The 16,131-nt window shown below is 34.5% G+C and overlaps 2 protein-coding genes across 2 annotated transcripts; one reads left to right on the top strand and one right to left on the bottom strand.

The window, feature by feature from the left end:
• The first annotated feature begins 369 nt into the window (after positions 1-369).
• Positions 370-8,304, top strand: LOC110712018 (beta-galactosidase 8-like). Its single transcript, XM_021890445.1, has 19 exons — positions 370-1,182; positions 1,278-1,373; positions 1,631-1,743; positions 1,916-1,982; positions 2,112-2,204; positions 2,424-2,567; positions 2,684-2,772; positions 3,007-3,112; positions 3,447-3,534; positions 3,759-3,877; positions 4,710-4,874; positions 5,177-5,379; positions 5,507-5,616; positions 5,981-6,090; positions 6,209-6,322; positions 6,604-6,702; positions 7,260-7,471; positions 7,573-7,906; positions 8,012-8,304. Exons 1-19 carry the CDS (start codon positions 1,012-1,014, stop codon positions 8,117-8,119), a joined length of 2,541 nt encoding a protein of 846 aa, XP_021746137.1. The 5' UTR covers positions 370-1,011; the 3' UTR covers positions 8,120-8,304.
• A 153-nt stretch (positions 8,305-8,457) lies between these two features.
• Positions 8,458-14,989, bottom strand: LOC110712019 (probable pyridoxal 5'-phosphate synthase subunit PDX2). The gene is made up of 7 exons (XM_021890447.1): positions 14,781-14,989; positions 14,489-14,616; positions 13,979-14,066; positions 13,581-13,654; positions 12,839-13,027; positions 8,879-8,976; positions 8,458-8,788 (listed from the first exon to the last, which is right to left on the bottom strand). Exons 1-7 carry the CDS (start codon positions 14,830-14,832, stop codon positions 8,644-8,646), a joined length of 774 nt encoding a protein of 257 aa, XP_021746139.1. The 5' UTR covers positions 14,833-14,989; the 3' UTR covers positions 8,458-8,643.
• Positions 14,990-16,131: the final 1,142 nt, after the last annotated feature.

Raw genomic sequence — 16,131 nt, 5'->3', positions numbered from 1 at the left:
AAGTGTATTAATTTATAATTATTAAGTCAAGATAATTTTTTGTTTTTGAAGATAGAAGAATGGAAAAATGTTGAAAATCCGATACACTTAACAAGTTTCGAGCGAGCAAGAATCAACTCAAATCGAGTTTGAGCGAGTCGAGTTCAAGCTGCTCAACTCAATTAGCACCCTTGGGCGGAACACCAAAAAAGAGAACGGATGTATTAAAGTTAATAGACACAAATCCCACCCTAGTACAAGTTTAACATTTTATAATCACGAACCCCATATCGAGTCGCCACGTTTGCACTTAACCTCCCCCCACCGAAAGACATTACTCATTTTCGCAAATGTTGTTTTCCCAACCCACATCCTCCACCTTCACGTGGTTGGTTATCAACATCCTTCAATTCTCCCATTAAATCATCCTCACCATTTTTTAATACTTTCGGGACCACTCCACACTAATTTGTACCCTCCTCCACCCTATTACCTCCTCCTTAATCACAATTAACTTCGCTAATCTCACTTCCCATCTCTATTAAAACATATTAAGTGTAGCAGTTCAATTGTCATGACTCACCACCTATCACCATTATACAACATTCCCCATTAATATCACATTATTTAATATTTTCTACGTATCCACATTATATTGTAAACCATCTTTTATCAAGACGATATATGAATGAATAAAGGAGGAATTTTTCGAGAGTATATAGATATCGCCACATAAACGTGCCAAAGCCGAACACTTAAACAAAAGAAGTTTTGCTGGGGTTCTTTAGTCTTTAGCTTTAGGCTTGAGTATTTTTTTGGGTTATCTTTTAACCTGGGTTTTGTTCAACAAAGCGGACTAGCAACAATTTGCTTCAATTTCTCTTCTATCTTAGCTTTAAACTCAACATTATTATATCTTAAAGTATTTTTTTCTGGGTTTTTCATCAATTAATACTCCACATTATTACTATAAATATTCAAAATCATAAAAATAAATTTCTATTTTGGGTTGTTATAGAAAAATTGATTACAATGAAGAAGAAAATGATGATGTTGTTAATAGTGGTTTGTTTGGGTGTTGTTACTACGACGTCGTTTGCTGCTGCGAGTAATGTGACGTATGATCATCGAGCTTTAGTCATTGATGGCAAACGCCGTGTTCTTGTGTCTGGGTCCATTCATTACCCTCGTAGCACACCCGAGGTTTGTTCCGTTTTTTTTTTAATTACACCAATCGACGCGTGATTTTGTTATAACGGATTACATTACCTATGAACTAAATTACTTTTTGTGTACAGATGTGGCCAGACCTCATTCAAAAATCAAAGGATGGAGGACTAGATATACTTGAAACTTATGTTTTTTGGAATTTGCATGAGCCAGTTCGAGGCCAGGTTTTTCATTTATTTTATTTTAAAAAAAATTGTTGAGTTATTTTTAGTTGCAATTTCTATATCATTTTGCTTTCTTTAATTATTGTGGTAGTTAATAGTAGTATAAATTTGGAGAAAATGATGAAAATTTACTTGGGTTTATCGTTATTCTCAGTTTTGGAAACTTCAGTTAAATGATGTTTTTAATGAAGTACCAAATTAAATTTATGGGAATTGATGGGAGTATACTTTTATTAATCCCATTTTTGGTAATGCAGTATGATTTTTCTGATAGAAAAGATCTAGTCAAGTTTGTCAAATTAGTTGGTGAAGCTGGGCTTTATGTTCATCTTCGGATTGGACCATATGTTTGCGCTGAATGGAATTATGGGTAATTTTATTTACTATTTTCGTTTGTAATTTAACTAGTTTTAGTACTAACGTAATCATATACTCTTTTTGAAAGAATGTAATCTTATAATTCGTACAACTTTTGTCATAATGTTGTTTCCTGGAAAATTTGATGTATTAGTGGGTCTAAATTCTGTAAATGTTTGATGTAGTGGGTTTCCTCTTTGGTTGCATTTTATTCCTGGGATCAAATTTCGGACCGATAATGAGCCATTCAAGGTTGCTATCTTAGCCTTTATTACTAGTAATTCGGATTTTGGATTCATAATTTTCTAGTAAATATACTAGTATAAAAAAAAAAAAATTGTTACTGAAAATACTAATACATGATGGATGATGGTGATATAGGACGAGATGAAGCGATTCACCACCTATATTGTGGATTTGATGAAGAAAAATGACCTATATGCTTCACAAGGAGGACCCATAATCTTGTCCCAGGTTAGTTCTACAATTCAATACTGATTTATGATGATTGTTGAAAAATCTTTGGTGGTTGAGCCTATATATTATAATCATACATATCTAACCATTAAAAAATGTGTTTTTTTGACTAACTAAAGTCCTCATGACATGGGTCAATGATGAGTGTTTGTTGACACTTGATAGGGATGTTTAGTTGATACGGAGTAATAGTATATTTAATTTTGCTAATCACAGATTGAAAACGAGTACGGAAATATTGATGCAGCGTATGGATCGGCTGGAAAATCTTACATTAAGTGGGCAGCAAACATGGCGGTGTCTTTGGATACTGGGGTGCCATGGGTTATGTGCCAACAGTCAGATGCCCCTGCTCCTATTGTAAGCCGGAATCTTTGATAAATGTTTGCTATGTTGGTTGGATATCTGATAAACAATAAAAAAGAAAATAGTTCTGTAATCTTTCTTGTTGTTTCTGTAATTGTCATTATACGCAGATCAACACGTGTAACGGATTTTACTGCGATCAGTTTACACCAAACTCCAACCAATCACCAAAATTATGGACAGAAAATTGGAGTGGATGGTGAGTGAGGTTTATGAATCTGTCTCGTTTTAATAAATAATAATTCTTTTGGGTTTATATATTCTACAGGAAATTGGAATAATATCTTATGACTTGCTTAAACTATAAACAAATCAGCAATTATTCCCTGATTATTTTATTCTTCATAAGCATGGGTTGCCATGCCAAGAAATAGACTTCTCTTTCAGTACATTGTTTCTGGATTTTTATGGTTTAGCCTTTCTGGTGTGTTAGGTTTACTTCTTTTGGTGGTAAGATACCTTATCGACCTGTTGAAGACCTAGCTTTTGCAGTAGCACGCTTTTATCAACGAGGGGGATCGATGCAAAACTATTACATGGTAGTACTCTGCTCCTGATTACATTTCACATAGTTGAGCTACTTTATTCATAGAGACATAGAAATAATTACTGCTATAAAATTCTTACTCTAATAACAGAAGAGTTGTTTCAACTACAACTCTCACTAACCCAAGTCTTAAAATTCTACAAACTCCATCTAGAAAAATAAAAACAAATCAAAGAAACTTCCTCAATTTATACCTACACCTCAAATTTCCCCAATAAGTATCAGAGAATATTTTTCTTCTTTAAGGATATAACCCGTGCTAATGTGCGGGTACACACTGAAGAATACAGGAGTGTATACTAATATGTCTAATTTGTATTAAACAGTACCATGGAGGAACCAACTTTGACCGCACTTCTGGTGGACCATTCATTACTACCACTTATGATTATGATGCTCCAATCGATGAGTACGGTATGCTCATGCATGATTTACTTAATGCAATAGTTTTTATTCAAGTCAAAGCATCATTTACTCCACTTAAGTCAATAATGTAGAGGAAATGTTGCTGCAACTACCAAGATATAAATTCTCATATAGGCGCTATATAAGTTGAAAAGATACTCCGTATTGCACATAAAAGTTGAAAGGAATTGACATCTTTCTTGTTTGTTTTTACATCTAAAAATAAAACTCAGGCATTATTAGGCAGCCAAAATGGGGCCACCTAAAAGATGTGCATAAGGCAATAAAGCTCTGTGAGGCAGCAATGGTGGCAACTGATCCCACATACCCTTCTCTAGGTGCAAATTTGGAGGTATGATCCATCATTACAGCTTTAACAACGAAATCTGTTCTCTTTTTCTATCTTTGTGTTGCAGACTTCTCGTGCTTAAGTTATGTAATTATGTTCTCCCTCTTTCAAATCCATTGCAAGTTTCTAGAAGCTTGACCATTTACTTAATGCCCAGGAGACACAAATATATTACTTTCTCCATTTCTTTTTAGTTGACACGATTCTTTAGTCACTTTTGCCAATGCACTAATTCAACCATTAATATCTTTAATTACCGATAAGTAAAAATTATGAAAAGTTGATATTTTGAAAATTCGTGACGAATCTAACAAGATCCCGCATGACTATATTTTTCATTACGTATAAAGCACAAAAAACAGTCAAAGGGGAGTGTGTGAATAGTGCTAAAGTCAAAATGTGTCAACTAATTAAAAACGGAGGTAGTATGTCATATTTATATTGTATGGTTTATAAGAGTCATCTAAGGTAACTAAAGCAATATGTCAACTTGCTTCATTGGCATACCTCTTTGAAGAATATACCAGTATCAATATAATATATTCATCATAAAAACTTTTGTTTAATTGCAAGCAAAATCCTTTCTTATCTTTTTGGCTATTAACAAAACTACAGGCTGTGATTTATGACTAAAACTTTCATTTAACTAGGGTGTTATTTTGTCATGTACATAGTGCGAAATATTGTATGAGCGTTGCCATAAGAGTCAAATGTGGTCATGATGTCAATTTTCTCTAAGTTATGTCTTTTGCAGTACTATGACTTTTGGTTGAATATATTCTCATATCTTTGGAGGTTCCAAAGAAACCTACCTCATATAGTTTCTCTTTTTCAGGCCACGGTATACAAAACACAATCAGGATTGTGTTCCGCATTTCTGGCCAATACGGATACGCATTCTGATGCAACAGTGAAATTCAATGGCAACTCATATCACTTACCTGCATGGTCAGTGAGCATCTTGCCTGACTGCAAAAATGTGGTGCTCAATACTGCAAAGGTGTGTTTAATTTGTCAAAAATGTCTTATTACTTTATGTGAGAATATGGAAAAATAACTTTTTTAGGAGGATCCGTTTGAAAAAAAAGTAGAAATTCCTCACTGCACAGCATGTATTAATGAAATGTTGTATTCCATGGAAGCTTTCCTTATGTGTAGATCTGGGCACCTCAAGTAGCTCTTTTTCCAGTCTAGTTTGGTTTTGTTAATTGTTCCAAGCTGCTCATTGCTCGATTGAAATTGCTTTAGTTTCCTACATATACCAAGCAGACATGACAGTTGATTGAAAATTTCTTGTGCCAGATAAATTCTATGGCCATGCTTCCCAAATTTATTCCTCAATCTCTAAAATACAACCTTGATTCTTCTGGAGATATCCAGTCAACATGGAGTTGGTTTCGAGAACCAGTAGGTATATCAAAGACGCAAGCCTTTGTAAAATCTGGCCTACTGGAGCAAATAAATACTACAGCTGACAAAAGTGACTACTTGTGGTATTCATCAAGGTATTGTATTCAAGACATTGCTTGGTCTAAAAACATTGCTGAGTTATCAAGTGGCATATATATCATCTTTATCACCATTGTTGAGTTGCTTGGGATGTCTTTGAAACCTGAACTTAATGTATTGCAGTATTACTATCGAAGGTGATGAACCATACCTTCAGAATGGATCTCAGACTGTTCTTCATATTCAATCACTTGGTCATGGCCTTCACGCTTTCATTAACGGGAAGCTTGCAGGTAGAAATTACAGCTTTGTAATCACTATTGATTTTTATCATGAAGCAGGCTTGCTTAGTAAATTGAAAGTTCATGTGCTACATAAAATTAGAATTTGGATCTAGGTGTTTACATTCTACGGTGAAAATCCTTTAGCATCATGTCTAAATTTTAATCAATACTTTAGAGTGATGATATCCTTTAGTTCCCAATTTTTTGATTAAGTGATGATAACTGCCAACTTCAAGTGCATAACAAAATTATGTTTTAAAGCAACAGTTAGGTTAATTTAGAATACCGAACTTGCTTCCAGAAGTAATGCTCGTCTTTAGTCACCTTTTTCTTTCTATAATGACAATGCTTTGTTTGCTGGAGCTGTGGCCAGCTACCAGATATTCCCCGACAGGAGATCATAAGATTTCAGTGGACATTCCTGCAACACTTAACACAGGAAAGAACGCAATTGATCTCCTAAGCTTGACTGTGGGACTTGCGGTTAGTGACTAATAGTACTTTGATAAATTTCTGAGTACAGCCAAGCATATACAATAATGAATACAGTACTGAATAGTGTCAAATTATGACTACCTGTTAATTCCATGAATTTTTGTAGAATTATGGAGCATTTTTTGATTTAGCGGGTGCTGGTGTTACTGGTCCTGCATTGCTTAGAAGCTCTAACGGTGGCCTTACTGTAGATCTCTCTTCTCAACCATGGACATATCAGGTTCATCTTCTTACCTTGAGTAATTTTTTCTGCTTCTCACTGATATATTTCTAATAAGGTGGCTATACAAAATATAGATAAGTGGCTGGATATAAAGTCTTCCATTTTGTACGGAAGCAATAAGCTTTATAAAACTGAAGTACAGAAAGGGAAAGTAAATGAAAAACGAAAGTGGCAAAGACAAAGGAGTGGAAATGTGTTCAGCTGTCTATTCCATAATTAGTGAATTTCCATTTCTGGATGTTCGAATCACAAGTATTCTTCTCTTAATAAAATTTCAGGTTGGACTGAAAGGTGAAGACTTAGATTTAGCCAGTGGAGGTTCCTGTAATTGGGATTCATCTGCCTTCCCTAAGAACCAGCCCCTAACGTGGTACAAGGTAATCTTAAATTCTCACTTCATTTTACGAGCAACAGCTAAATGATCTACCACCCTTAAAAATAATTCTCATTTTTCAAATAATTGCAATAATCTATTGCATATGGTACCATGATTTACATGCTCATCCGTCATCAAGTTGTGACTACCCTGCTTTAAATATAATTGGGCAAGTATTCATAAGTTAGAAAAGTGTATTATATCCTGAAATATATACTTATATAACAAAAATTTGTCTTCCAAATACTGAGTATGAGTGTCCAACCTCTCAGTAAAGTAGCTCAAATACCTGGTGTTTCGGTGACATTATTGCTTATTATTCAAACTGGCTAAATGTCAAAGGGTGATGTATTGTACAATATATTCATCTGGATGCAGGGCATGCATGTGTATCTCTTAACATAACTACTTGAAATTGAAAGTGCTACATCTTAGACAAACTATCTAACACTAAGATGGAAGCTTTTGAAGCCATAGAAGAGATGGCCATCTAACCACTTAATAATATGAATTTTTGTAATTATGGGATGCTTATTCTGAAAATAACTACTTACTCAGACATCGTTCAATGCTCCTGATGGGAATGACCCACTTGCTCTGGACTTCACCGGGATGGGAAAAGGTGAGGCATGGGTGAATGGGCAAAGCATAGGACGCTATTGGCCAACTTTGAGTTCGCCAAGTGGTGGTTGCAGTGACCATTGTGATTACAGAGGACCTTATAAATCGGACAAATGTCTCAAAAATTGTGGAAAACCGCCCCAGCAATTGTAAGCACCAGGAGTAATTTCCTTTTCACCCAAGTGAATTATCTTTAAGTACTATAAACTAAGCATCATGAACCTGTATTTTTATTTTTTATGAATTACAGGTATCATGTACCTCGTTCATGGGTGAAACCGAGTGGCAATGTTCTTGTGGTGTTTGAAGAGATTGGCGGAGATCCCACAAAGATTTCTATCGCCACTAAGCAAGTCGGGAGCATGTGCTCACATGTATCAGAGACTCATCCAGCACCTGTTGATATGTGGAATACAGATCAAACAGACAAGAAATTAGGGCCTATGCTTTTGCTAGAGTGCCCTGCACCACATCAAGTTATTTCTTCAATCAAATTTGCAAGCTTTGGTACTCCTCAAGGTTCTTGTGGGAGTTATACACATGGTAAATGCAGGAGCTTCCAAGCACTGCCAATTGTGAAGAAGGTGGGCCATCTTATTCCTTATATTTGTTCTTCCTTTTCTGGAACTCGTATGTGCTTCACAAATTTCAGTTTATATCCGACTCTGACCATCAAATTTTTCATACAGGCTTGTGTTGGAGCTCGCAGTTGCAAGATTGGAGTGTCCATCGACACATTTGGCGATCCATGTAGTGGAGTGAAGAAAAGTTTAGCTGTAGAGGCTATTTGTGGATAGTTCGCTAGTACCTTACCAATTTATGAGGATTGAAGCACAAGCATCATCCTCTTATACATTGTTAAATAATGACTTCCATTTTTACATTCTTTCACATTATTTTCAAATGGGACGTAAAGCCAGTAATGAAACCAAAAACGGTTTGAAGATGTTAGTGATATTTCAACATCTTAATCAAGTGATCATATCCAATCTTCTGGGTGCCAATCAACTAGGTTTGCTGGTGTGATTATGCTATTACCAACGGGAAAATGATGAAACCAACAAATTAGATCACCTTCGTAGTGCATCGCAATAGTTTAGTTGTTAAATCAAATTGCCATTGACAAAACCCTTCATAATAATGAAACCAACAAATTGATTGACATTGACAGAACCCTTGAAAATGAAGCCAACTTCCATTGGCGTGACTGTGTGAGCATATATCGAATATGGACAATCATTTCAAAGTGAAAAAAGTAACCTATATCTTCATAAGATTATCCTAATAAATCTTTAAATTAGAAGCAGGCTATAAGAGAATGCTAAGAATATATGGGGAGTTCAATCTTTGTATCTTGCAAAGAACTCAAGTCTCCTGCTTTGATGATACTGTTTGAAGTCTCGGACTCGGTATCAGTCATGGTCTCTTCTCTAAGGTCGTTTACCATTTTGATGAAGTACAAATGCCTGCAAACAGCAATAAGTTTATTATAGTGAGTTTCAACAGATAAGTTATTAAATAAAATAAAATAAAAACTCTGAAAGTCAAATAGTTACCATCTACTGTCAGCAGTCAATTCAGGATGGAAGGACGTTCCTAGCAAATTCCCTTGCTTTACAGCTACAGCCACTTTGTTTACAGATTCAAGATTCACCTACAGAAATTCAATAAAATTAATCAGGTATGATGACAATTATGACATGAAAATGACCAATTATTCCAAAAATTACATTATTTATCAATACAGATAACAAGCAACATTAATCATATACTAGTACTACTTTTTAAAAAAATTTTGCACAAAGGTTGGCCCTTTGAACAAAGAGGATTTCCTAATTTCCACTCTTTTCATGACAGGAGTCCATAATTTTGCATATCAATCATCAGCAACAAAAATGCCTATTGGAAGTATGTCCTTCAAACAACATGCATTACTGTAAACGATAGTTTATAGGATCTGATAAATATAATGATTAGTTAGTTGAATCAAGTAATTGATATGTTTAGCTGGAAACCGCTATTAATTAGCACACTTGATGTAATTGGCTTGCAGCTTAATGTAAACTAATCACAAAGGATCGATACAAGTAAGAATCAGCTCTTGGAATTTGATGAAAAATATATTTGCGGAGAAACATCAAATACGGATCTATACATAATTGATTATGAACCTAATATGAATATTCATAAACCTCTAGTAGTGTGCCTTCCCTAAGCCAATTCGATTAGGTTACAGACTTCTAGAACCTCACACGAAGCTCATCTAATGGTAAGAACACGTACAATCGCCCGACAATCCTGGACTAGCTCACCAAAGTCTTTGGAAGATAACATGCAGCTAAGCATTTGTCCAAAATTCCAATGTCTAAGATCCCCCTCTTTCTTTTCCTCAATATTCTCCTTTCCCACATGTTTCTATAAACAACCCCATTTCTATCCCCTCTATATCTCCAGTTCTCCACACTCAACTCTCTCAATAACTCTTAAATATAGTCTCATAAACTCCAATATATCATACACTTTCAGATGTTATCCACAAAAATTTTATTATTTCCTATGACTTCTTAACATCCCTTTTCCCTAGCTCCTTTCTTTCTTCATCCGATAATTAGTCCATTATTCTAACAGTTTCTCCTCTTCAGAGGGTTGCTGCCAAGAGAACCTGTTGAGATCGAGATAAATAAAGCACTTCCTTCAAAAACAAATAAATATCCACTTAGGGTTAGGCACACATGATAATACTCCCCATCAATTCTTTTAAGTTGCAACCAAACCAATGACACACAAATTTAATAAGAGAGAGAAAGGGAAAGGGGTATGCGATATGCAAAATTAATCCCATTGAGTAGAGACAGTGGAAATGGGAGGGGTGAGGTAATCTTGGTACTTAAATTAAAGGAAAATTTGTCAGAAACAACCTTTTAAAGTGCCCACTTTGTTAAACCAACCTTTTAAATTTTTTTAAAACACCATCATTAATGTCATCATTAGGAGGAAAAAGATAACTAAGATCATTTCGTATAATCCAAAAAAAGGGGGGTTACCGTTGGTGTGTAGCAATTGTAGGGGGTTACCATTGAGAATATCCCTTTTTTTTTTTGTAACTTCAAACCACATTATAAATTTTTTTTGTCAAAGACAACCTAATGCTACTTTCCGGCGTTGACTCTATTTTTTCTGGTGTTGACCACGAGTGTGCGAGACACGTGACCTCTTATATTGCTTAATACACCCTTTTACTCTTATTAAAACCTCTGCTTCTCTCTCATTCCTCTTTTTCGATCAATAGGAAAAATATTCTAGGGTAAATTCCTCTAAAGCTATCTGAATCTGGGATTTCAAGTTTTCAACCAAGCAATTCATCAATTTCAAACCAGGTATCGTGGTTGCTGTTGTTTAATTGTTTGTTTCATTATTGAAAATTAGGGTTATTTTCCCCCAAATTTTTGAAAGAATTAATTGACTAAGGATTTGTCAATTATGCAGCATTCATGGTATGGTTTATCCGAGGGATATCAAATGCGCTTGTGGTATCCCTGTTGCTAAGAGGACCTTGTGGACTCATGATAAAATTTTACGCTTGTAAGTTTTACAACCATGGAACTGGTCAAAGGGGATGCAACACGTAAAGCGAGTTACGTGGGCTTTTGTATTATTCAATAATTGACCTTCAATTCCCTAGAAGATGACACAGCTTTCTTCTTTCCTTTATCTTTAACCATGGCAGCAAATGTAAAATAAAATAAAAATAAAAATAAAAAAGTGAAGAAGCGAAAATAGGAGAAAGTTTGAACCTTTATACTAAATTGCATAAATGAATTCTTATTGTATTTGGGAACTCTTCGTTAACGGAAGTAGCAGCAGTAGAGAAGAATTGCAAAGGGTATTGATGGTGAAAAGTGATTTTTGTCTCCAAAATTGAATGAGAGAGAGGCAGAGGTTTTAATTTGAGTTAATTGGAGGGAAAAGGGGTGTATTAAGCAATATAAGAGGTCACGTGCCTTGCACACTCGTGGTCAACACCGGAAAAAATAGAGCCAACGTCGGAAAGTAGCATTAGCCATTAGGTTGTCTTTGACAAAAAAATTTTATAATGTAGTCTGAAGTTACAAAAAAAAATTTAAAAGGTTGTTTTAAATAAAGTGAACACTTTAAAAGGTTGTTTCTGACAAATTTTCCTAAATTAAACTTACTAAATTTACTTGCAAATAACATGCCAATTCCTAAATTGGAAAATGTTTCAACCAAAAAGAAACGGAGGAAGTAGTTTTTAGTTAGGTGGTATAGCTCGTACAGGTTTTTTGTAGCGTAAAAAAGGAATTATAAAAAAAAATAAAAATAAATAAACAAATAAGTGCAAGTGAGAGAGATAAAGGGAGAGGGACCGTTAGATGGAGAGATAGAAAAAACAAAGGAAGGGAAAGGAATTATAAAAAATAAATAAAAAAACAAATAAGTGCAAGTGAGAGAGATAAAGGGAGAGGGAGAGGGACCATTAGATGGAGAGATAGAAAAAACGAAGGAAGGGAACCGCGAGGAGAAAGAGATGGTTTGGAAGATTTTTTATATATAAAGTAAAATATGTCATAGGACGGGTATTTGTGGACAATTATTGGAGGATAGAGGGAGTAGATACATCTCCTATTTTATAATACAAAGGAAAGGTATGAGTAACAAAATTGGTGATAGGGAATTCTTCAATGGTGTTCTCAAATTGGTCCAAGCCCCATGATTTTTTCACAAACCTTCTTGATTCCCAAGTTCGAGGACGAATGAAAGGACTTCATCTTATATGTAACAGTGATTTAATCAATTTCCAAAAGATTAAAAAAAAAGGAAGGAAAAAAAAGATAGTAAGCCCTTGAATGTCAGAATACGTGGCTTGAAATGGCTATGGGCTGGTCTATTAATCCCTAAATGAACCTGACCCAATGGTTGACCAGCCTCTAACTACAATAAATTAAAACTTGTTTCCGAGGGAACCAGAGAACTCCTCAAGCATATGCACAATGGACCACTTCTTAGACATCTATGCATCTCAAGGCCCTATGTCTTAGACATCTATGCATCTCAAGGCCCAATGTCTTAGGATGATCCTGTAGGACCAACACATCGATTCTCAAAAGGAGGAGGTTTTCAACAGTTACCAAGAGCAGAAAGGACCCTTGGATGTTCAAACCATAAAATCATAAATAGCACCACTTCATATGACCTAGATTCAAATTCCTTGGGACCTGATCAAGACCAGCTCCTTGTCAAGGTTTCAAACCTACTCTCTTCAAAAGTCCTCTCAGACAAGTCAAATTTTAGCTTGAATAACAAGAGGAAAACTTGAAAATAGGGAACTGGCTACTATAAACTCCTTTTAAAGATTTTTTTAAACTCTTTTAATGCCCCACCAGCATCCAAAAGTCACAAAAATCAAAGTGTTAAATTATCTAGCCCTCATAGAAAAGAAAAATGTTCCGCCTTTAAGATAGGAATGGAGGAAAATATTATACGAAGTATGTGCTAACCTCTTGAATCTCCTTTATCATGTCTGAATTCTTAACTTTGTCCGGAATAGGAACTTCTGCCAAAACTTCAACATCTGAGCCAACTTCAAGGATAGCAGGAGCACGGATGAATAAAGCACGAAAACCTGGTGGACCACCTTCTTTATCTGCAATATACGGCACAGAGATCTCTTCCTCGAAACTTTGTATCTGCCAGAGTGAAACTCTATTATCTTAAGATCCACAAAAGATAAATAAGTCGATAACAGAACCCAGCAAAATAACACAGTTTCAAAAGTGCTTGGCTTTTTGAGTGAAACCCAAATGTTACACTCATCAAACTTATGAGAATCTATGGCAGGATTTACAAGTATAATAATTAAAAACAAAAAAAAAGTTGGAGCTCCAAAAAGCCTAACAATTCAAGTAAAGATAACTACTCATTTACTCAAGCAAGGCAAAATCATACTAACAAGAACAGCCTGAGGTTATCAATTTATACTCTAGACACCACATCCCTTTCAGTCTAAAATTATCAGCCCTCTAAACTGCAGAAAATGCATAACATAGATATCAAATCATGCACTAAAATCACCACTTCTCCATCAGATCCATCACAGAAAAGCCAAATTGCAGCTTAATCAATTTTTTAAGTAAAGAAGAAAGATCAGAAAGTACGTAAATCCAGCAACAAAAATGCAAATTCAGCCGAATCATGCAAACTTTCATACTACCAAAACAGCCAACAGAGATCCAAAACTACCTGACTACCAAAGAAATTCCTGTGGACTGTGCAATCAAGGCCACCAACAAGGTCCTGCCCACCAACTTTCTGACCTGAAAAGCACAAGTCCGTTTAAAATGGTACATGTATTGAATAATCTCTTTTTAAACACCCTAGCTAAACCAATCTAGATTTTGAAGGCAACAACAAGAGATAAACACTCGGTTTATGCAAATAACCCCATTCTTTTGGGATTAAGGCTTTGGTATTGTTGTGTTGAACTTTTGTCAACAATTTTAAGAATTATTAAGATCATTCAATCATTGTCATTCCGGCTTGAAAGTAAAATCAAAGAAGTGACATACATGCCTTGAATATACAGAAAAGGGATCTCTAATTGACAATTAGGAGATTATATTGATAAGAGATAATTATACCAATAACTTTATTTGCCAAGAAAATCAGCCCTGCACAAGTTCCCCATACTGGCTTGCCCATCTTGACAAACTCCCTCAATGCAGGAAACTGTGAACAAAATCAAACTTATTACTTCTTTCTGAATTCTAATCCCACAATCAACTCAAAATAAAATTAAAAAAGAATACAACTTTCCCACTCCAAATTTAAAAACCCATTAAAAATCATAGATCATTAAACAAAATTAAAGCAACCCCAGTATGAAACTTGATAAAATAAAAGCAAAGAAAACCCAATTCAAAAATAGACAAACATTACTTCTTTCTGAATTCTCATCCCACAATCAACTCAAAATGAAATTAAAAAAGATTACAACTTTCCTACTTCAAAATTAGAAACCCATCAAAAACCATAAATCACTAAACAAAATTAAAGCAACCCCAGTTAAAATAAACTTCATAAAATAAAAGCAAAGAAAACCCAATTCAAAAAAAAAATAAAAAGTTGAAAATTATAAAAAAGAGATATACCATGTTGTTTAACTCAGCAAGTTTAGCCATGGTGGTACTTTCACCACCAGGAATGATAAGGGCAGCAATATTCTCTAATTGTTCTGGCTTCCTAATTTCCACTCCTTTCACTCCTACCCTCCTCAGCGCTACACATACAAAATTCAATACAATTATGACATAAAAACATTAGATTGTTTTGTCCGAACCCTTAATCGGGTAAAGACGTAGACGGGATTTGATCTCAAGTCGTAACGGGTAGCAATATAAGTTTTTTTTTTAAAAAAAAAAAGGAAAAAATTCAGAAAAATACCTGCTATGTGTTCGTTAAAAGAACCCTGGAAAGCAAGAACACCAATTGCCATATTTGATTTTCGTTTGATTGTTAGTGAAAAAGAAAGAGAATTTGGGATTAATTTTATTTATAATGAAAATTGAGGAGTGGAGAATGAAGCAAATGTTGAAGACGTTCGTTTTTTGTTTTTATAAGTCGTAGCTGCTTCTAATGCCTCTCGCCGCCCTCAAACTTTTTACATTCAATTCAAGTAGTGCAGTCCTTTTCAATTTACCTAAGCTATAGTACGTGATTTGCACAAATTCTTAGCCACACCGTGTGGTCATCTGTCATGTTCGTTACTTTCGTTACTTTGTTATGTGCGTGATTTATCTGAGCTATGTGGTCATCCGTCATGATCGATACTTTGTTAGTGTTATATAGGGGTTACTTCGTTAATATTATAGTGGTTATTCGTCTATTCGGTCACCGTTTTAGTGGTTATTCAGTCAACATTACAAGGGATACTAGGTCAATTTATAGGGGATACATTGTTCTTTTACAAGCGGTTACATGGTGCAGTGAACCACACACAAAACACGTTGCTTAATTTATTATTATCATTAGGACTATTTTGATTTTACCACCTAAAAATAACCTATATTTTGAACTAACTACCTATTTTAATTTATATTTTAAAATACCACCAAAAATTAAAGACAAAAAAATTTAAATTTCACCACCACTTAACACTTTCCGTCAAGAAAACCGTTGAATTAAACGTTTTTAAAAAATATCTTAGATTTTCGGGTCAAAAACATGTTCTTTAGTGATTTATGGGGATAATTTCGGCCCTAAAAGAACCAATTTGAGGTCAAAATTGACTAAAAATGATGGAAAATGTCTCGTTTTGCACATTAAAAAATACCTCAATTTGTGTGATGCACGCAAACCAAGGCTTCTTCGATAATTTTTTTTATCATTTTTAATCTCAAATCAAGCCCTTTTAAGCCAAATGACCTCAAAACCTCAACAGAGCAAGCTTCGACACGAAAATCGACGATTTATTTTTAAAATATGGAACTTAACGTTTTTTTTTTTAACAAAAAGTGTTAAGTGGTGGTAAAATCTAATTTTTTTTCTCTTTTTTTTGGGTGGTATCTTAAAATAAAGATTATAATGGATGGTTAGTTCAAAAGATGGTGTTTTGAAGGGTGGTAATATACAAATTTTCCTTATTATTATTCTCTTAAAAAAAATTATTACTCCGTAGTATTATTAATTTATTACGAAGCATTTATAAAAAAAAATAAAAAATCAATACAACATCTTTAGAGAAATTTATATCTAATAAATACATGATAATTAAATCAAATAGAAATACCCTTTC

The sequence above is a fragment of the Chenopodium quinoa genome, unplaced genomic scaffold (genome assembly GCF_001683475.1).
Source record: "Chenopodium quinoa cultivar QQ74 unplaced genomic scaffold, ASM168347v1, whole genome shotgun sequence".
NCBI lineage: Eukaryota > Viridiplantae > Streptophyta > Magnoliopsida > Caryophyllales > Amaranthaceae > Chenopodium > Chenopodium quinoa.
This window is presented reverse-complemented; position numbering and strand designations above follow the sequence as displayed.